Source organism: Pogona vitticeps, chromosome 5, assembly GCF_051106095.1.
Source record: "Pogona vitticeps strain Pit_001003342236 chromosome 5, PviZW2.1, whole genome shotgun sequence".
NCBI lineage: Eukaryota > Metazoa > Chordata > Lepidosauria > Squamata > Agamidae > Pogona > Pogona vitticeps.
This window is the reverse complement of record NC_135787.1, coordinates 179,066,603-179,088,598: the sequence shown is the minus strand read 5'-3', so window position 1 is coordinate 179,088,598 and position 21,996 is coordinate 179,066,603. Positions and strand designations below refer to the sequence as shown.

The 21,996-nt window shown below is 40.3% G+C and overlaps 1 protein-coding gene and 1 non-coding gene across 35 annotated transcripts in view; one reads left to right on the top strand and one right to left on the bottom strand.

Moving 5' to 3' along the window:
- The window catches only part of ERC1 (ELKS/RAB6-interacting/CAST family member 1), a 208,586-nt gene that overhangs the window by 180,107 nt on the left and 6,483 nt on the right, over positions 1-21,996 (bottom strand). For all 34 annotated transcript variants that reach the window (XR_013536771.1, XR_013536766.1, XR_013536773.1 and 31 more), the window contains one exon: positions 19,164-19,977. Coding sequence is in view for 22 of the 34 variants with exons in the window: in XM_078376313.1 (XP_078232439.1) it covers positions 19,164-19,832 (669 nt within the window). In the remaining 12 variants the exon portion in view is untranslated. The remainder of the gene's footprint in view (positions 1-19,163; positions 19,978-21,996) is intronic.
- Positions 1,513-1,675, top strand: LOC140707958 (U1 spliceosomal RNA). Its single transcript, XR_012088086.2, has one exon. It is a non-coding gene; the product is annotated as a U1 spliceosomal RNA (small nuclear RNA).

Sequence of the window (21,996 nt, the reverse complement as noted above, 5' to 3'; positions counted from 1 at the left end):
AGTGGGCTACGATGGTGTAGAGCTACTTGACTGCAAAACACACTGCATGATAACTTTATAGATTTTCAGAGACATTAGGCTTTTATATAGATGGATATGCGGGTACTATTTTTATAGTGTTTCAAGTCCCATTTTGAAGTAAAGCTGTGTTTTTAATAGGACTTAATCCATCTGGAAAGCCTACAAACTAACTGCATGTAAAGGGGTTCTTACACCGAGCTATCTCAAAGGCAGCAGAAAAGCAAAAGGATTAAGAATGCTACAGATAAGTAGCTTGTCACTAGTACATTTGTCAACTCTATTGGCTCAAAAAAAAAAAACCACAACTCAATGCGGTTTAAGGGCATATATGTCAGTGCATGAATAGAAGCGCAGTCATTGAACACCAAAAGAACCTTGACTTTCACATGTACAAAATCAACCTTTCTAATCTTGCCAATTAATTTTACCAGATACATGAAGCAGAAGAAAGCGCCTTAGTACCAGTGAGAAAAAAAAGAAGAATTTTGACAAGATCAGCTGTAACACCTTCAGGTGCAGCATATGATGGAAAATAACAACATAATTCATTGATAACAGTGAGCAAGACTATTTTCTGATATATAAAAACGTGTATCCCTCTCTTCTCGTGGTCATATACTACAGGCACCATTTATACACTGCTTTTCAGAATGGCTCAGAATTTAAAATCTCAACATAAAACATATCAGTTAAAAACTGCAATAAGACAATATGCAGAGAGAGGCAGTACAGATCAAGACCGGCAATACATACTCTAGCAACTGCAGGCAGGTTCCCTATACAGTGGCGCCTCGCAAGACGATTTTAATTCATTCCGCAGAAATCGCTGTCTTGCAAAAACATTGTCTTGAGAAATGCGATTCTCCATTGGAATGCACTGAAATCTATTTAATGCGTTCCAATGGGGGGAAAATCACTGTGTTGCAAAAAATTGTCCATAGAAAACATGGTCTTGCAAAACACAGTTTCCCATACAAATGCATTGAAATCTACTATATTGGGCAAAAGCAATCCCCTCGCCTGCACTGCCTTTGGAAATGTAGTGAGGTGTCCGATGGCCTTCCCCCTCTTTCTCTGTCCAGCAGCAAGGAAAGAGGGTGAAAGGAGTCAAAATAGCCCCCTGGCTCCTGATAATGGTGACTCCTTTTGCCCTTTACCACTGGGGAGAAAAAGAGGGAGAGTGCAATACAAGACATCACCAGGACTTGCTGCCTTTGCAATAGGTCCTGAAGAGGAAAAAAGAGATGAAAAGGATTCTTGAAAGACCAGATAATTCAGAAATGCAATCCCCCACTAGAGGATTGTGGGAGGAACATCTAGCCCCTGATGGGGGTCCCGCGACATGCCCCAAAACACCAAGGAGCTCTCATGGCCCATGGCAGGACTGGGGCTGTGCAGCCCTGTACTGAGCAGGAGGTGCAGCCAGGGTCACCATGCCTTGGGGGGGGGGACAGGGCACAGAAGGGTGTAGGAGGTGCAAGGGCCACTCCAACTCATACCTTGTAGGGGTTATACCATGGTCATGAAAGTGGTTTTTCCAGGATAAGGCTCATCCATTGCACTTCAGGTGTGCTGATCCCTATGATTTCCCCAAATGTGGGGAACTCAACTACATAATTTGTGTTAATGGGGAATTGCATTTGTGATTTCCTTGGTGATTTTAGAATCTCTTTATCCTTTGGTTTCTGGCTATTTTCACCATCCTGTATCATTTAAATTTGCAGCCATAGCACCATTGGTGATGTTTTGCAAGATGATTTTCCCCCCCATTGGAACCCATTAATTACATAAGACCTACTGTACTTTTTTATCCCAAAAAAGTGGGGGAGAAAGTGTATGCTGTTGGCTTTCTAGCAGACATCGTCTTGTGAAAATCCTCCATAGAAAACATCGTCTTGCGAAGTGCCACAGCAATCGCAAAAACCCACTGTCTTGCGGATTAATTGTCCCACGAGGCAATCGTCTTGTGAGGCACCACTGTACTGCCATTCTCATTTATTATTATAAGAATGATGACATCACAGACACAAAAATTATTTCTTCCTTTTCTTTCTAGAAGGACATTAGATGCTCTCTAATGAAGGAAAAGACTCCTAAGATTAGTTCTAGCACTCTCATGCACCAGAGAGAGCTGCTGCAGTCACTGTCAAATGTCAGCCCATCAGCTGAAAGCATGCAAATACATACAGCAGTCAGTACGTTCTAATATAAGGTAGCACCGTTATTGTCATGTTGCACATGTGTCAAGAAAGTAAACTTACTTCATGGTCTGATCTAGGTTCAGAATGATATGGAGTGCAAGTTACCAGACTCATGATGAACTTCATAAGTCTGAAAAGACATTTTTAAAAAAAAAGCTAACTACCCATGTTTGTATAATTCCTTTATTAGGACAAACCAAAGGTCACATAAAAAGAGCAAGCTTTTAAGTGCTTCAGAATTCTTCTTCAGGTTAGTAACAATCAATGCAAGGGTGCAGAGGGAAAATGTCTAATATTCAGTCAGCCATGGATTACAGTTTCAAGACTGGGTTGAACACATTAAAATCAGACTCTATCCAGTCTAAAATGATTTAGATAAGATCCATGCTAGATCAGACCAAAAGTCTACCTAGTACAACATTCTGTTCATACAGTCAACAAGCAGTTGCTTAAGAGAAACCCACCATGTGCAATTTTTACATAATACTCAGTAACTGATATACAGAGGTATACAATTTCTGATAAAGGTGAGTTGCAAAACCTCTGTTTCACATATTGAAACTCCTATACGTTTAATAAAGCTTGATTTGTTCCGTCCACATAATTTGTTGTCCATGAAGTCCCAAACCAAATGCTTTTGCAGCATTTGGTTGGTCTGAATAATAGTATTGCTCAACTGTGGAATTTAGTTCCTCCCCACCTGCCTCACAGCTCAGATAGGCAAAGATAATAACATTAAATGCGAGGTATAAGGCAAAGTAGCACAATAAAACAAGCAAGTTCTACAGCTGTGGTAGCAGTCACATTAGAATAGTGTTCCTTTAACAATAGCTAATGAAAGATCCAGTTCTAGTTATCTGGATGTATGTCAGTCACGAGCACCCATCAATCCTAATGATGTATTTTCAGTATAATAGTCACAAACAGGCCCCACACCCATCTTGGATGGCATTCATCCATTAAAAGCAACTTACTCCATCAGCTGTGAGATAATCACGGAATAGTCATCCTACTATATTAAGAAGAAACCTAATTGTACTACAGTGGTACCTCAACTTGAGAACGTCCCTCCAAAAGAACGATTTGAGTTAAGAACAGCTCCGTTTGCAAAAAGTTGCTTCGAATTAAGAACGGAGCCTCGACTTAAGAACCTAAGGGGGGAAAAAACTTTCCTGCCCCTTTTTTGACCTAAGTTCACCTTAGGTCAAAAGAAGAAGAAAAAATTCACCCCCTTAGTTATGGATTAACCAGCTTTGCACTAGTTTCCATAGGACTTTGACTTAAGAACAGCGCCTCGACTTAAGAATGAAAAACAGCAGATACGGATTAAATGGTTTTCAATGCATTCCTATGGGAAATGGTGCTTCGACTTCAGAACATTTCGACTTAAGAACGCAGTCCCAATACTAGGGTTGCCAGATGTCCGGAAAAGGGAGGACATGTCCTGCTTTTTAAGCGAAAATCCTGCGTCCGGCAGGCAAAGCTAAAAAGCTTTAAAATGTCCGGCATTTCTACCTGAAAATGTAAATCACCTCTCCCTCCCTCCTTGGTTGTAAGGCATTTGTAAATCCTCCCGGCAACGGCTTGTAAATCCTCCGTTCTGATGGTTCTGATCAGAGATAAGCCAGTTTAATTGGTCCCCCGCTGTGCAACAGAGCCAGGGCAATCAGTGACTGCTTCTGGGGGAGGTGACTGAGAGCACGAGGGAAACTTCAATCAAGGAGGGAAGAAAGGTGCGAGAGAGCTTGACAGAGGCTTGTTTAAAAGTAAGATTGGGGAAAATTTAGGGAGGGAGGGAGGGAGGATGTATGTGAGTGAGAAAGAGACTTAGTTTTATAAAATCATGAAAAAAAGGTTGTGACTGCAAGGGAGAGACGGCTCAAAGGTGCGAGGGAGGGATGGGTAGAAATGGACATGAGAGGAAATGGACATAGTGAACTGAAGCAACTGATTGTTTGAACACTGAGGAAGGGTTTGTGTGTCAGATGGAGGGCGAGGGAGAGGGAGAGACATACACAGAGAGAGACTTGACTTTTTCATAAAACCATGGAAAAAGGAACATTGCAAAATTTAATCTCCATTGCATTTAGCTCTGCTGAGAACAGCAAGTATTTCAAGGTAGTAGTTGTACAATTAGCTGTTTAAATAATATTCTTTGGTATTTTGAAAAAAGCCTCCATTGAATTTATTTTTATTTTTTAACATGACTGTTTCTTGGACAGTTCACTAAGAGACGTTTATTGGCAGGAATTGTAATAAAATTGTATTGATTGCGGGTTTAATGTGGATTCAAATGAAACATTCAATATGTCCTCCTTTGTGTCTTTCTATGTACTCCTTTGTCCTCCTTTTTGTCTTTCTATGTCCTCCTTTTGGTACCAACGTATCTGGCAACCCTACCCAATACGGAATAAGTTCTTAAGTCGAGGCACCACTGTATTGATATATCATGTAGCGACTGCCTTGTCTTTTATATCCCACCAAGAAAAATTTTTAGACACCTCATTTCCTGACTTTGAGCCCAATGAACCAACACATGGATGCTACTTTTTTGATCTCTAGTCAGCCACATATGCTCTTTCGACTATTTAATTTGCAGGTCATGACAACATGATCATTGTGTTGAAAGGCTTCCTAAACAATTTTTTCTTCCTACATATGTGCCCTTAGGGGTCCCTTATGAAATCTAAGTACCACATTTACTGAAAATCAAGAAACTAGCAGTGGGTACTATCTGAATTCTTAAAACACAAAGCCTTAAAAAAAGCAATTATTTCCTAAACCACTATGTGGGCTCATCTTACATATATCCTCACTAAGTTCAGGAATCATATATCTAATATAATTCAAGAAACATTCAAAATTCAAGACATTAACTTGTCATTATAGTAAAGCAGTTTCACATGGGAATTTTGTCAGAAGGCCTTTTTAAGCAGCTCTGATTGTGGGATTTTTTCACTTAAGGTCATTTTAAAGGATTAGTTGTTTGGCTGTCTTGCAAGTACTACCCGTGCATCTTCACACAATAATGGAAACACATGTGTATGATTTTCTTTCCATAGTTAACAATTTCCATCAAACTTCTGACTAAACAGGATACCATATACTGTACTTTGAAATTACATTGATCTCCAATTTAAAGTACTTTGGGTACTTCCTGCACAGGTATATATACAAATTCTTCACTATAATAATGAATGCATACTGGTCTGAAAATATGTAAAGCATTTGTAACAAGGAGAATAATCTAGAACTTCAGACTAAGAACATTTTATATGTTATATTCTTGTGAAATAAAGCATATAAACTTAATTCTTTCAACATTAAGTGAAGACATAAACAATGCAAGCATAAAAACTCTTAACAAAAAGTTAATTCCACTAAAGTAAATGGGCTTTCATCTGAATGCACAGTTGGCAATATCAGTATTACCAGGTAGAATAATTCCTCTAGGACGGTGGTTCTCAAACTTGGATCTTCACATTTTTTGGGTGAAAACTCCCAGAAGCCTTCACCATTAGTTGTGCCAACCAGGATTTCTGAGAGTTGTAATTCAAGTACATCTGGGGACCTAAGGTTGAGAACCACTGCTCTAGGAGATGGAGCTTAAATGTACACATTTTTACATGTTCTAAATAATCATGTTCTGCACAATGTATAATCTACTCTGTTTTATTAACAGTGGCAGGCCTTGCTTCTGGTCTATTCTCTTGAATCGACAGTTTTGATTCAGTGAAAGAGATTGTGGATTCATTTGAAGCAGATTATAAAACCAGACTTCAAAATATTTCTATTCAGTTCATATTTACTTACACCAGGTTATTAAAAACAGTAGAGTAAATCTTTAAAAAAAATCTATTCTTAATACAGTATGTTAATATTATAGGCAACATTCCTCTCTGTTGTAAGCCGCCTAGAGTAGTCTTCGCGACTAGATAGGCGGGATATAAATAAAATAAATAAATAAAATAAATAAAGGAAATACTGTAGTGATATGAGCAACAATTCAATGACAATAAAAAACTTGGACAAGATGCTAATACGCAGACTCTAATGAGGAAAGTCTAAGACTGTAGGAACACCTGAGATTACCAGCAGTCTAACATATGGACACTTTGTAACATTATGTTGCCAAGACTTATCCGTTGATACAGTTGATGCCAGATGAAGAAACAGCAGGGAACTTCTCAAGCCACCACTTCAGTGATAAGCCAAAAAAGAAAAGAAAAAACAAAACAGAAAGGTTGCCTACAATTCATATTCAGTGACAGAAAAAGCAAAGATAGATATGCTAACAAAGAGAAAAATTCTATAAGCCATATAAGGGCAATACCTTCAATAAATAATTGTGTGATTTCAAGTCAATGCTGATTTATGATAACCTTTTCCAAGGTTTTCTAGATAGAGAATACTCATAGGTGGCTTAAAATTCTCTTCTTCTCGGGGCATCTTGGGTCCGTGCAGTTTGCCCAAGGCCACATTGGCTGACTCTTCCAGAATGCTTAGTGGGGAATTCAATTCTCAAACTTTGGCTCTACAGCCAAATACCTAACTCAATTTTGATAAGACAAGCAAAATATCACAAACATTTCCAGTTCTCCAGAAGTCTTCATTAAGGCACACAATAAACAAATATTCAGTATAGAGTCATTCCATGCCAAAATCAACCAATGAAAAATCCATTTTGGAACTTGATGTCACAGATCTGGTTCATTTTTGTTACATTTGTACTTTTCCATGTGATGTTTAAAAATATTTTTTTTCAGATGTAAGAATGATAGTTTGACTTCACGTTCTGCATCATCCATTGAAAGAACACATCCTATCCACCATGAGTTATCATAGGCACATGCCACAAAACCATTCAAATGCTCAAAATCTACATCTTGAAGTTTGGGAGTGACTTTAATACAAAGTAAAACAGAATCATGAGAAGCAAAAAATGCTTTGGTTTCTAATTTTTCAGTCGATACTGGGAGGAAGGCATGACACTTCTGAGTTCCTGTAACATGAACTGCTTCATCAAATCATACTTTTAATAATCTCTTGTGTTTCAGGTATTCATCATTCGTAATGGGGGGGGGAACTTACTGCAGGGATGTTTGCCTTCCCCCACTCAAACAACTACTGAGGTGTCATAATCTGATTTCAGAGGGGGTTTTGAAGGCTGGCCTTTGCTGCAAGTCTCTTCACTGTGCCTCCAACACCATCACCAAACTCCTCTGCCATGTGCAGTGGCATAAAAATGCCACACTGCTTCAATGTCTTGGAAATCAGTGTGCTGATTTTGATCATTTGAATGGTTTTGTGGCATGTGCCTATGACAACTCATGGTGGATGGGATGTGTTCTTTCAATAAATGCTGCAGAACATGAAGTCAAGCTATCATTCTTACATTCAGCTGGACCAGCAGCATCATTCTCTTATCCTAGGAAACCAGATGTTCTTACAATGCCAGGAAACTTAATCCTTTGCAAACTGGATCCAATTACAGCTACAGGGAGAACATACCAGCTAACGCCACAGGAGATGACAAAAGCATCCAACATGCTAGCCAAGAAAAAAAGAGGTTCTTAATCATTAGGTATAGAAATGTTGGTCTATTTTTGGGGCTAAGTCAATTTAAATTCATGTCACTGCCAACAAGAAAATTTAAGTTTTGTATGCTACCATTGATATACCAGTCTGAAATTTGGATTGACTGGCTACAAGACATATATCTTTAAGTGTGAATTTTACATTCATATTTTCCAAAAATTCAGATTTTAAATTCTTTTAAATGTGTAAATTTTTTGAAAATGTACAGTTGCCTCATGTTGTATATCAAACAAAAGCCCTATTCATAAGCCTTAAAATGACACCTGTCCCAGGTCTGTAGCTATCATATGTATCTATTAAATTTCATTTGACGTTATGGTGGCTAGTGAATTTTGGCTTTTTTTGCAGTTTTGATATCTCAGAAACGGGTGGACAAAAAAAAAATATCTGAAAATAATATGTTAAACATCTCATGGAAAGGTACAAAAATGAACCAGATCCATGACATCAAGGTTCCATACACTGGTTGATTTGACATGGAATGACTCTATATATGCTCTATGGGCAAAATCCTACTGGCATAAAGTTATGCCATGAAAACTGGATACATTTAATGATAGTGGTAACATTTAATGTAAATGAATTGACAGCTCCCTACCCCTTTCAGGTTCTGAGGCTCCCTGGGGCCAACTTAGTCTGCAGTGGAAGGCAGCTCCACAACCTGTGAGGAGCCACTGAAAAGGATCTTTCTTGTGTCCCCACTCAGCATCTCTGTGAGAGTGGCAAGACCAAGAAAAAGCCCTCCTTTTCAGATGGCTTGGACTCAAAATGAAACCAAAATGAAGAACTATATACAGGTGTACCTCAGTTTATGAATTTAATGTGTTCTCCAGGACGTTACGTAATGCGAAAAATTCATAAACTGAAACGTGGATTGCCATAGGAACAGGGGTGGCACTATAAAACTCCAGGCACAATGCATCCTGAGGAAATTTGCTTCTACTGCCAAAAAAACACACATGTAAACCAAGGCATTATTTTCAATGAATTTTCCTTCATAAACCAAAAATTACGTTAACCAAGGCGTTCGTAAACCGAGGTACCACTGTACATTAACCTTGAAATGCACTGCAGCATATGTGATTCTTCCAAAAATCATTTGCTAATGATGTAATAGCAGTACTGCCCTCAAACAAGAGAGTTAATAAATGAAGATGCTGTAAAGTTACTTTGCTGCCTACAGCAAGTGTAAAACTTACTGGAATAAGTGAAGCAGCACACTGAAGGAGTGCTGGATATGCAACGCACAGTCTTAATTTTACTGAAACAAGCTATCCAGACTACAAGCCAGAAGACATGGCGGGTTGATGTAGCTTCCTGTTATTTTCTTTATAGGCTTCCTAGTCAGTGCTTACTTTCTGCCCAATCTGAAATGTTAATGTTTTAAGCTGCTAGCACAAACCATGAAAAGACTAACAGGGGGAAAAATGTTGAGGAAGACAATCACTAAATGCAGGGCTAGATAAACTTCTTCTATAAGTTTATGTTTTTTAACTAGAAGTTATTACGATAGTACACCACAGGGGCTGGACTCAATGATCCATAGGGTCATTTCCAGCTCTGTAGTTCTACAATGATGATGATGCTAATGATGATGATATTTAATTAGAACTCTATATGTAGCACACTCTCTCACTGAGCAGTTATCTGTTCTATACTCATACCTGTTTTAAAATGTGGAACAAAAAAACCCTGCAAAAGACGGCAGGTTTATTCAGGGCAATATTATACTGATGTGTGTACACACACACACATACAAAATATTAATGTTGTTAAATGTTGCATTTGTATGTTTGAATAATTATTGATTTTACTGGTATGTGTTCTGAATAGAGTGCTATATAAATTATCATTATTAATATTATTCACATCAAAGATAATTCAAACTCAATTATAACAGATTTGTCTCACTCCCAATGAAAATGGAGAGTAGCAGGTAAACCAGGCTGGCAGTAACTAATGACAGGCTGTATATTAAGGTAGTTTAATAGGAGTTAGTGTTAGAAAACGATGTCCAATTTTTATTAAAAACAACTGAGTGAAAATCGATGGCAGCTGTATATCGTGGAGGACAGTTAGGTGACTTCTAGGAGAGCTTCTGAGATCTCTTTTCAGAAGAATCATATAATTTTGATGTTACAACAAGATCTGTAAGTTATGTTTTACATTTTTGTGGCACTAATCCTTAAACAGCTCAGCCATTGTATTAATGCACCAAAATTCAACATCCTGATTATTTGTTAAACAGTATGAATCATTTGCCTCCAATATATTTCATTCTAGAAGGAGAGATGTGTAAGCAACTTACGAATACTTTGTATCTAGAAAACCCTGGGAGGGCCATCATATGTCAGAACTGACTGAAGAAATTTATTAGGACTAGGTCCAGACCTGGTAAGCTTACAGTGACTCTAACAATGACATGCATTGCATTTCTAGCTGCACATATTGAACTAATAGTTGATATTTGACGTCCCAAACATTATATACTTATACAGAATGTTATACTGGTTTTCTCTCAAAATGGATGAAATCAAATTTCATTTAGTTAATCCCTATATAGTATATATTTCCTATCTTCTTTAAGAAACTTCAATTTCAGCAGTTTTTGCTGTTTTGTAGGAAGAAATGAAGCAGGGAGAACCATCCTATTTCTTGAGAATGGAGCTTGCATGGCTGACTGCCTTATGCAAGCAGAAATCTAAAAATAACAGACATGAGCAAAAATGAAAAATTTAGGAAAAACTTAGTTTAAAATAAGAGTACTGTACCTTTTTAAATTCAACTGTAGGATTACTCAAGAGGATTGATTATTTAATCTGATCAGATGTTGCAGCTGACACACATATTTCCCTCCTATTTTCTTCCCCAAAATTCAACTATTAAATTGATCTCCAAGCAATTCAGGCACTTGCCACAATTATTTATGAACAATTTTATCCTAGATGCAGAGCCAACTCCTAGCCTGCCCTCTGTGTGCCCTGGCAGTTGACCAGTCATTTCCATTTGCCTGGGAAGGAATACCATCTCTGTCAACAGTATGATCGCCTAACTGCTCTTGCCTACGCTCGAAGGTGTTTCTTACAGGTCTTACTTCTATTTCAGCACATGAAGGGCAGGTTCCTTGCCAGAAACCTTAGCACTTTATTTGGTACTGTATCTGAGAATTCCCACAATTGGATTTTGTGTTTCCACACACACCCCTACAGGTCTAGGCATGCCCTAGCATGTCTCCTTTTAGTTCAAGATCACTAAGAATTAAGGTAGCTGCAGTGCGATGGATTGTGGAGGGGAACATAGTTGTGTGAATTCACAGGTGACCATTTGAAGAACTGCAGTTACAGGTAAGCAACCTGCCATTTTTTGTATTCTCTTTGATTAGCTTCAATTACATGCCATGCCAACAATGCTGACAATACAGCTTGACCAAAGGCAGCATCAGCTTGAGACCAAACATGAAATCTATGGTAGCTCATGGAGGTACACAGCTGAAGTCAGTATGTAGCCTTGCAAATATTTTGTAGGCAGTAAAGAGGAAGCCTACACTCTAACACAGGGGCCTCCAAACTTTTGACCGTGAGGGTCACACTGCATATTTTAATCATTTTTAGGCCAAAGGAACAGGAACATGCATGCGCCCAAACACATGCACCCTCGCCCATCCCCTGCCTGCCCGCCCGAACACACACACACTCACACTCCGCCTGCACCCCTGCCCACCTGCATGGATGCCCCCTATGCACAGGCTGAACGGGCCGGGTAAAATAGCAAGGTGAGCTGGATGTGGCCCATGGGCCGTAGTTTGGAGACTTGTGCTCTAACAGACTAACTGAGAACATCATCACGGACAGGCAGTCTTGCTAACTTATGCACCAAAGAGACTGGCACTTTACCAGCTTTGCAAAATATTCAGTGGAAACCAGAACATCATATTGAGCCCCATGGTAAGAGGAACAATCTAGCAGACAAACTGAATTCCTCAATTCCTATAATTTTAAAGACACATGCCAAATAAATGCCTTCAGTGCGTAAAGTGGCATTTAAGAGAGTTGCTGGGTTGGCTAGTAGGTGGTGGTGCTGGGGAAAAGTAGGAAGCACACTCTGCTGATGGACATGAAAATCCAGAATTATCACAGATAAAAATGATGCATCCAGTTGAAGCATAATTCTAACTCATATCTGGGGAAAATTAAGAACAGAAGATCTACCCTCAAGAGACTCAGTCTACCAGCCTTGCAACCAGAGGTTACCATACTCAAAGAAGTGGTCTTAAATGTAAGGAGCAGTATGCAACCCTTTGGCTCAAATGAAGGTACCAATATTTGAGACAATGGCTACCAGGATTACAAAAGGAACCAAAGAGGCATTGGTATAATTTCTGCAATCATTGAGATAATTTGTTAACAAATCGATGCAACAACAGCTATCAGATAAACTCAGATAATATAGAAAGGCTTGATAAAATATATGGTGAGAAACTGCAAAAACAACTAATTGTCTCATAAGAATAACATGAAGAAGTCTTCTTAACATATGAAGAATATCTGAAGGAAGTACTACTGGAGACAAATCCACCAGAAGACATCATCTATCCTATGTATATCCGGATATAGAACTGGATGAGAGAGTAAGCTGCTGAATTATGTTCTGTTGTCTCCCTAATGAGAGAGCAGAACACAACTTTGTGAATCAGGAGTATGAATGTTGATATGACCACCACAATACAATTTTATTCTCCCAAATTTCACCAGAGCCTAGAGAATGATGAGAAAAGCGGGAAATCTTGCCCCATTGTGAGGCTGGGAGTACCCCATGGGGCACTCCTCAGAGTGTACTGTCCACCTCCTCAGTTGAAGACACTGGGAGACAGATGCCCACCCTGGAGGAGAACCTAAAGGGACTGTATTTGGAAGAACAGGGGCAGAAAAGACAAGAGAAGGAACCACCAGAAGGTATCATTTCAGTGGGAAAGAGAGAGGACAAAAAAGGAAAGGAGAAAGGGACATTGCACTGCCCTCCCAATACTGTATTGACACAAAGAAGGTACACACAGAGTTCTCATAATCAATTCTTTATTGTGCCCTTGTTTCACATGCTCTTCCGCCCTGTTTCCTTGAGTCTTGGTCTTCCCAAGGAACCAACAACACCTGTCCTGCTCATCCAATGCCTAGTCCACAGATCTTCCCCATGATACACAGTGGTAAAAGACCCACGATGAATTTTATCAAAGGCTAGTTCCCATATTGGACCTGCTCTTTGGCAATGATAACAGCAAATAAATCTTTACTCTTCTATCAGTACTGATTGTTCAAAAGCATCCAATAAAATGTTCCAACTAATTAGTAAGCTATCTAAGCCCACAAGGTGGATTTTGCTAGCCACTCTACAGATAACCCACTGTTATCCATTTCGTCTTAAAAGCTACAATGTGAACAGCACCTATATGTCCTGATTATTCTCTACATGTCCAGTTAAACTGAATGGCTGAAATCCTGTTGCATAGTTTTGCAAATGGCATAACTTTTGGAAGCAATCTGTCATAAGTTAAGAAATCCTCACTGACAATTATCTGTTGCTTACTGGGTCCTGAGATTCAGCATTCAACAGATAATACATACAGAGATTTTTTTAACAGGCCAATTTATATCTAAAAGTTATGCTGTTTGTATAACTGTGCAACAAGATATCAACTAACTTGTTTTCCATTGTGCAGGGAAGGAATATGGATGAAATTCTTGAAGATGTAAGAAAACATTGTTTTCATACTAGATCCAAACCCATTCTGGCTGCTTGCTTGCTTTCTCTCTCTCTTGCTGAAAGAATCTTTAGCATGGCAGTTACTAGAAAAGCCTTCCCTTACATGCATGATTTGTCTCTCAGTTATTTCTTTTATTTATGACAAGAGATTATCCAGTTTCCGCTGATTCTTCATATAGTCACATCAACAAGACATCGTTGCAGTGTGCCCTGAACTTGGACCAAGGAAATCTCTCATTCAAAGCCTATGCCAAGAAATCTGTTTAGAGCAGATCTCATTAACCTGATCTTCTTTATAAAGGATAGAAACACCCAACAACCAATGATATAAATAGTATAAAGCAATTTAATTAAGGCTGAACCCATAACAAGTATCCCTAACTTCTATGTCTTCATTACATATTACACATTCATTTTGAACAAAATCCCTTCTTTTGTGGATTGTAGTTCTATAGTGCAATGCTTCTAACTTCCATTTTGGAATGTTCTGGTGCCTCCATTCCAAGACGCTGCCATACCAACTGTATCCCAGGTCTCACTCTGGAAACATATGCTGAATAGTTTGATCATATTTCACACTTCAAAAAAAAATCTTTTTAGTGAACATACAGTAAAAGCTGGAAGAAATCTGATTCTGACTTTTGCAGAAACAAAAGAACTCGCTGGTTAGACAATATAACACAGCTTGACATGGTAAGAATATTATAAAAACAACTGGCTGAAACCAAATCCATAAAAAACAAGGGTCTATGCCTTCTGTTTAAAGAACAGAAAATAAGAGAGGAAGCTTCAAGTTAGCTGGGTATATCCCCCTACCCCAAGGTCGCTCTGGATGGAACCCTGGCCTACAAAAAAAAAAAAAAAATAAATTAAAAAAATTAAAATTAAAAAAATGTCTAAGCAGAAAGTTGCCATCAGAAATATACTTGGGAAGTTGGCTGGGTCAGACTGAGGTGCACATCCACAAATAATAAGAACTAAATAATTGTCCCAGTGCTACCTCAAAGAAAAATATGCTAATATCAAACAAATGGATGTAGCTCTTAATGAATCATGCAGGATTATTACTTACTGCCTGAAACCTACTCCCAATGAAAAAGTCTATTTGGTTGCAGAGTAGATTGGAGTTCATATAAAAAAACAATAATTAATTTTTTTAAAAACCCACATATTTTTTTGACAATTTAAATTGATCTTTTTTTAAAAAAAGCATTGATTTTTATTTACCCTGTTTGGCTGGCATTGCCCCTCCAGAAGAACGCCAAGAGGTCCTCGAAAATAATGAATGAAATAAAGTAACAGAGCATCAAACCCATCTACTTCATGGATATCAATCCCCTAGATCAGAGGTCCCCAACACACAGTCTGCGGCCCAGTGCCAGTCTGTGGCCTGAGCTGGACCGGGCCGCGGAGACAGACCTCCCCCCCCACATGCACCACCCATTGCAAATGCACACAAGCACCCCCTGAGAGACCCCGCTCCTTTGCACATGCTCACAAGCGCTCCTTCACACGTGCACAAGCACAGGGGGTGCCCTGCCTTCCCCAGCCGGTCTGCAGGGCTAAAAAGGTTGGGGACTGCTGCCTTAGATGATAAGTTAAAATTGAGGAAAGGTGTTCTGCAAACATCTCAAGTTCTAAATATTAAACCAGAAGAGGCTAAGCTAAACCCAAGGACAACAAAAACAACACACCTTGCCAAATGAAGGAATGCTGAAGAATGTCTCCCCCCCAGGACAAGAGGAAGTTACTTAATAGACTTTGAAACAAAGTAGGAAGACCAAAAAATAATAAAGTAAAATGGGGCTACAGTACAGTGGTGCCTCACACAACGATGTTAATTGGTTCCAAAAAAATCAACGTTGTGTGAAACATCGTTCTGTGAAACACCATTTCCCATAGGAATGCATTGAAAACCGGTTAATCCGTTCCAATTGGAACGGATTGCCATCGCTGAGTGAAAATCCCCATAGGAAACATCGCTGTGTGAAACAATGTTTCCTTCATTGGAATGTATTGAAGCCGACTCAATACATTTCAATGGCTTTGCGAAGTCCTTTTTCGCTCCTGTAAAAGTGTCTTACAATGTTTGGAAGCTGTTTTAAATGATTGCAATGGTTAGCCCACCTCCTGAAACCTAAGCAAACTGATTTTGGTGTTGTTCTGACACTTCGTTAATTTATGGTAATTTTTTGTTTTCTCCATTGAAAACCATTGATGGTCTGTCTAATGGTTTCCAATGGAGAAAACAAAAAATCATCATAAATTAACGAAGTGTCAGAACAACACCAAAATCAGTTTGCATAGGTTTCAGGAGGTGGGCTAACCATTGCAACCATTTAAAACGGCTTCCAAACATTGTAAGACACTTTTACAGGAGCGAAAAGGGAGATCGTTGTGTGAAAATCCCCCATAGGAAACATCGCTGTGTGAGGCGGCAAATTTAACAGAAAAAGGCATCGTTGTGTGAATTCATCGTTGTGTGAGGCACCCATTGTGCGAGGCACCACTGTACTTGGATACAGGACATATTTCCTGTGACTGTGGAGATATTCAATCAATGCACCACTCATGTGCATGCAATTTATGCCCAACAGGCAAGAAAGAAGATTTATCTAATGGATTCCAGAATGAAATAAAACTGTTGGTTTTTATTTATTTATTTATTTATTTATTTATTTATTTATTTATTTATTTATTTATTTATTTATTCCCCGCCTATCTAGTCATTTCGACCACTCTAGGCGGCTTACAACATAAAGATAACAAGTTCTAAAAAAAATTTATAACAATTAATTAATTAAATGATTCTATAAGATGGGAAAAATAAAAATAAATCAAATAAAGAGGGGGGGAAGGAAAGAGGACAGGAATTAACTGGAAGGGAAGGCCTGCCTATACATCCATGTTTTTTAGTTGGTTCTTAAAAGTACCCAGCGAGGGTGTAGCGCGAATCTCCGGAAGTAGGTTATTCCAGAGACGAGGAGCCACCGCCGAGAAAGCCCGGTTTCTAATTCTTTCTTTCCGGGCCTCCCTCAGGGTCAGGCTCCTCAGCCTCACCTTCTGGCTCGCGCGGGTGACACGGGTAGAACTAGTTGGGAGTAAGCGTTCCGCCAAGTATCGAGGTCCTAAACCGTTTAGGGCTTTATATGTAAGCATTAACACTTTGAAGTCAATGCGGAAACGGATGGGCAGCCAGTGCAGCATGGCCAGAGTAGGAAAGATATGCTGGTATTTTCTCACTCCAGTAAGGAGTCTGGCTGCCGCATTCTGCACCACTTGAAGTTTCCGCATCAGCTTCAAAGGAAGCCCCACGTAGAGTGCGTTACAGTAGTCTAATCTAGAAATTACGAGCTCAAGTACTAAGGTAGTGAGCGCCCCCGTGTCTAGGTAAGGTCGCAGCCGGTCAATCCACCAAAGGTGGAAAAAGGCGGTGCGGACTACCGATGCCACCTGCGTTTCCATGGTGAGCATCGGGTCCAGGTGTACCCCCAGGCTGCGGACCCCACTCTTCGCGGCCAGGGCCACCCCCCCAAACATGAGGGAGTTTCCCAAACCACCATCCACAGGGCCACCCACCCTCAGAACTTCCGTCTTGTCTGGGTTCAGCCTCAGCCTGTTCGCCTGCATCCACTGCTGTACGGCCCCCAGGCAGTGCTGGAGGGACAGGATGGCATCACCTGCAGTTGGTGAAAAGGAAATATAGAGCTGGGTGTCATCAGCATATTGATGGCACGATGCTCCACATCCCCTGATGACCCCACCCAGCGGCCTCATATAGATGTTAAACAGCATTGGGGAGATGATCGACCCCTGTGGAACCCCACAATTGAGACTCCATGGGTCCGAAATACTCTCCCCAAGCTGCACTCTCTGGGGCGGTCCTCCAAGAAGGAACGGAGCCAGGCTAGTGCCAAGCCACCGATACCCAACTCAGAGAGCCTCTCCAGGAGGATACCGTGGTTGACGGTATCGAAGGCCGCTGACTGCTACAATGTGCTGACTTGCTCTCCGAAGTTAGGACAGACTAATAGGGCTACAGCTGAAACTACTGACATCCAGCATCAGCAAAGAGTTTACAGAAAATTCTCCAATCTTAAAGTACTACCAACACAGAACAAGCCACATGGCAGATGGGGAGACAGGAATAAGAGACCCTTTTGCAAACCTAGATGCCAACCGTGTTTGAGCATGTCACAATACCCACAGCAAACAAAAAGGTAGTGACCCTTGAAATTAATCAAAAACAAGGAACTGCAGCTTCACTTCCAACTTGAAAGAAACTACCAGCCAGCGCCGGCATGAGTGCTCCCTCATCCCTTCAGGCATGTGCCCCTGTGGGCGGCAGGAGTGGCGCAGAGCTGGGAAGCTGAGCATGGCCGTCTGCTCTGGCTGCTGGCCTCCCAGCGGGCTCCAAAGAGGCTGGGATCAGCCACCCACAGCAGGCCAATGCTGCTGGTGGTGCCTCCGGCTCTGGAACCACCACCAGCGACTGCTCGCCATTTGAATTTGCCACTGCGGAGGGCAGCGAGGAGCCCCGACCCTGACCTCATTGGGAGCCGAGCGGCCAGAGGGAGCCCCCCGGCCATGCTCAGACTCCCAGGCTACCACCGGCGGTGCGGCATGCACTCCTTCGCATGCACGAAGCAGTGCACACCAGAGGCACACACATTCCCCCAACGCTTCACGCATGTGTCCAATAGCGTGAGTGGGCACCCCACCTTCCTCGGAGGCTCAGCTGGTCTGCACTAGGAAAAAAGTTGATGATCTCTGTGCTAAAACATACTTTTAGGAACAGAATTTGGGTAGTTTGCACATGGCATGTCCAAGACCTGTAATGTACCTGATTCTGTTGCCTGGGTTGTGGGAAAACAGACCTAAAGAGGTAATAACCGAAAGGTATGTCTCTCTCTCTCTTCTCTGCTGCACTGTCCAATATGAATCAAATAACCCCATCATATTGGGCTGCACTGCCCAATATGAATCAAATACCCCCATCTGTGATTGGCTCAACTGAGGCTGCAAATTCACCACAAACATAATTCACCCTCCTAGAGCACAAACATAATCAATAAAACCCAATGGCTGACAGCTTTTTCACAGAATTTTCAATAATATGTTATCTCTTTTTTAAATCAACTTTTAAGAAGGCAATGAATACCATATTCTGGGAACACATTTAAATCAGATAGGAATGGATACTAAGTTCATGAGAAAAGACTGGATATTCTTCCCCAAGAAGAATATCCTCACTATGCTCCTAAAAGGTTTTATCCAGGATAGTAATGTGACTGGAAAACTGTCTTTCCATAATGTACAGTTTACCTAACACTCAAATTGAAATCCTCATATAACTAATGCATATTATCAAAAACAATCTATTGACCTAGAAGAAGTAGGAAAATTGTAGCTGTCCAGTGTATCTGAGTTAAAATTCTCATCATCCCTATTAATTATGCTGTGGAAAACAGGAATTCAACATGTGGAGAGCCACAGGTTTCCCATTTCTGCAATGAAGTATCTGTATCCTCTTCCATAGAGTCTTTTTACACACATAGACATTCTACTGATCTTTAGGCTACTGACCTGATTTTCTTCCTGAAGAACTCGATACTGTTCTTTCCAAATAGTTATTTTGGACACTTCATCTTTCCGCAATGCTCTTTCTTTCTTCAGCTCAGGACTCCAGAATGTTTTGATACTGTTCATGGAGGAACTAAGTTTACTTTCTTTCACTTCTACATCCTTTCGCAGTAAATCATTTTCCCGCAACACTTCCTTAAGCTGCGTTTGTAGGTCCATTATAGTATTATCCCTTGCCTGGCGCAGAGAATGAGGCACTGTGGATGCCATACTCACAGAAGGCAGATGATGTTCTCCAAATGCAATAGTATCACTGGCAACCCCACTACTGGCAATGTTGGGGCTGCTGCCCATAGCAGTCATCCGAACACCATATGGCAAACGCCCTCCAGATCGGCCAAGAGTCATGGTGCTTTTAGGCGTGTCTGAACCCACGTTCTCATGGTCACTTAGGTACATAGGACCTGATGTGGCATAGGCAGCATTTAAGGACTGGATATTTTCCATAGAAAGTGTTTTGCCACTGCCGCCTCCTGTACTGCCACCAGAACTTCCTCCGGTGCTATTGGTTCGACGATGACCTAGTCGTGGCGATCGTGGCAGCCTTGGTGAACGCCCAGGACTTTGGCTGCTTGGCTCAATTTTACCAACTGATCGAGCACTCCCATACATGATTGAATTTATTATGCGAAGTAACTAGGAAGATTTCCTGTGAAGTTTCTTTAGTATGTTTACTACTAAGCTTAAGGCCAATTACTGCTTAAAGTTGGTCCAAGCATTCATTCTGAAGTCAGAGTTCCATAGAACTGATCACCATCTGTAAGAGGAACATTCAAGATATCAAATTACCATTTCTCCAATGTATTACATACCTGTTTATTCCTCCAATTTCTATAGCCCCTGAACTTCTTCTGACTTTGCAAGGGTCAAGTCTGTGCCATTACCTTTTTAATTCCATTTCCTGCTATTTCAAGTTGTGACTATGTATTCACTAAAACATCTTTACAAAACTAGCACAGTACCTTCAAATTGCCAAGCCTCCCTAGACCTGCCTTACATCCTGGGGAAACATTCAAGAGCCACTCACATGGGTGGGTGGCTGGCTTTAATGCCCCCAAATCATTGTTGCTGATTGTCCCTGAATTGAAAAGGACGTTTTTGGAAAGTACTTAGACGCGCTCCCTAGGATTAATATTAGCTTCCTCCAGCTCTTTCAAAATAAAATCTTTCAGCAATGAATTACACACACCGCCTCAGAATAGATGGCTTGGACTTCCAGGTAATGTGAATTTCAAAACTTTGTTCCTTCAGAACAGCATAAACAAATGATATGACATACACTTATCTAGCTGACAAATCGTACAACATACATGCATTGTGAATCTCCAGCTGAGAGCTCTTGTAATCTAGAAACTCACCAGGTGACCTCAGTCCAAGCATACCCCAAATTTTTATGGATATTTATGGGGCAGCTGGAACTACCAGGTGAGAAGTTCTTTCTTTCTCTCTTTCTCTCTCTCTCTTTCTTTCATTTTAACACATTTCAATATATTTATCTCCACAGGCCACAAATTCCTTCTGTTTCAGGTAGGCACACCTCTTTTGAAGGATACAATGCCAGGGAAATGGACAGTTACTTCCTTAACTTCCTGGAAATTGTATTTCTTTGCTATCAGGATTTAAATAAAAGTACTATTTATTTATTTATTTATTTATTTATTTTTATTTTATTTATACCCCGCCTATCTGGCCCACCGGACCACTCTAGGCGGCTTCCAAATATAAATCAAATAATAAAACATAGACAAATACATAATAATCAAGAACAGTAAAAATAAAAAGGAAAAGTAAGAAAAAATCAAGAGTTGGCTGGAGGGAAGGCCTGAATAAACAGCCATGTTTTTAATTGGGTTTTAAAGGTGCCCAGCGTGGGGGCCGCGCGAATCGCCAGAGGGAGATTGTTCCAGAGGCGAGGAGCCACCGCCAAGAAGGCCCGGTTTCGTGTCTTCTCTTTCCGGGCCTCTCTCGGCGTCAGGCTCCTCAGCCTCACCTCCTGACTCGCGCGGGTGATCCGGGTAGACCTTGGTGGTAGGAGGCGTTCCGCCAAATATACTAGCTAAATCATACCACTGTCAGTTTGCTCTTAAGTACAATCGGCTGAGGAACAGTCAAGTTCTAGCTGTCATTTGAGCTTTCTTTCTAGAGGCATTCTCGCTTCTGACTCACTAGTTTAAAAAGTGGATTACTGTGGATGAAGATGTCATGTCTGTGTTGTGCAATGAACATGCCTAAAAGCACATCCACGAAAAGCAACAACCAGATAGAAACATAGCATACTATCAAAGAAAGAAGGAGAAAGATTAATGCATGAAAAATACAAATGCCAAGCACACAAAACTGCACAAACAATATAATCCTAAAGCTTACTACACAAGCATTTAGGATAAGGCACACTAATTGTCACAACAATGCTTCTGATATGAAGATTTAAAAAAACAGAAATTATTCCACCACCACTGAGCAAATAGACCAAGAATAAAGAGGAAGTACAACCAAATAACACCTCCGATAAACAGAAAACTACATTTCTTTTTGAATTTTTCTGCCATTTTTTGTAAACTACTTAGATTTCTTTTCAGAGAACGGTGGGACATCATTGTTCTATAAATAAAAATATCAAAAAATCTGTTAAGTCTACAAGGTACCATGACCACTCTTTTGTATTCATTTTTACATCTTACTCTTAAAGATCTTTTCCTCATTCTTTCATAACTTCCCTTCCAAGTCTTCTTCTGAGTCCATGATGAATGGGGGTTTCTTAAGTTTGAGACACTGA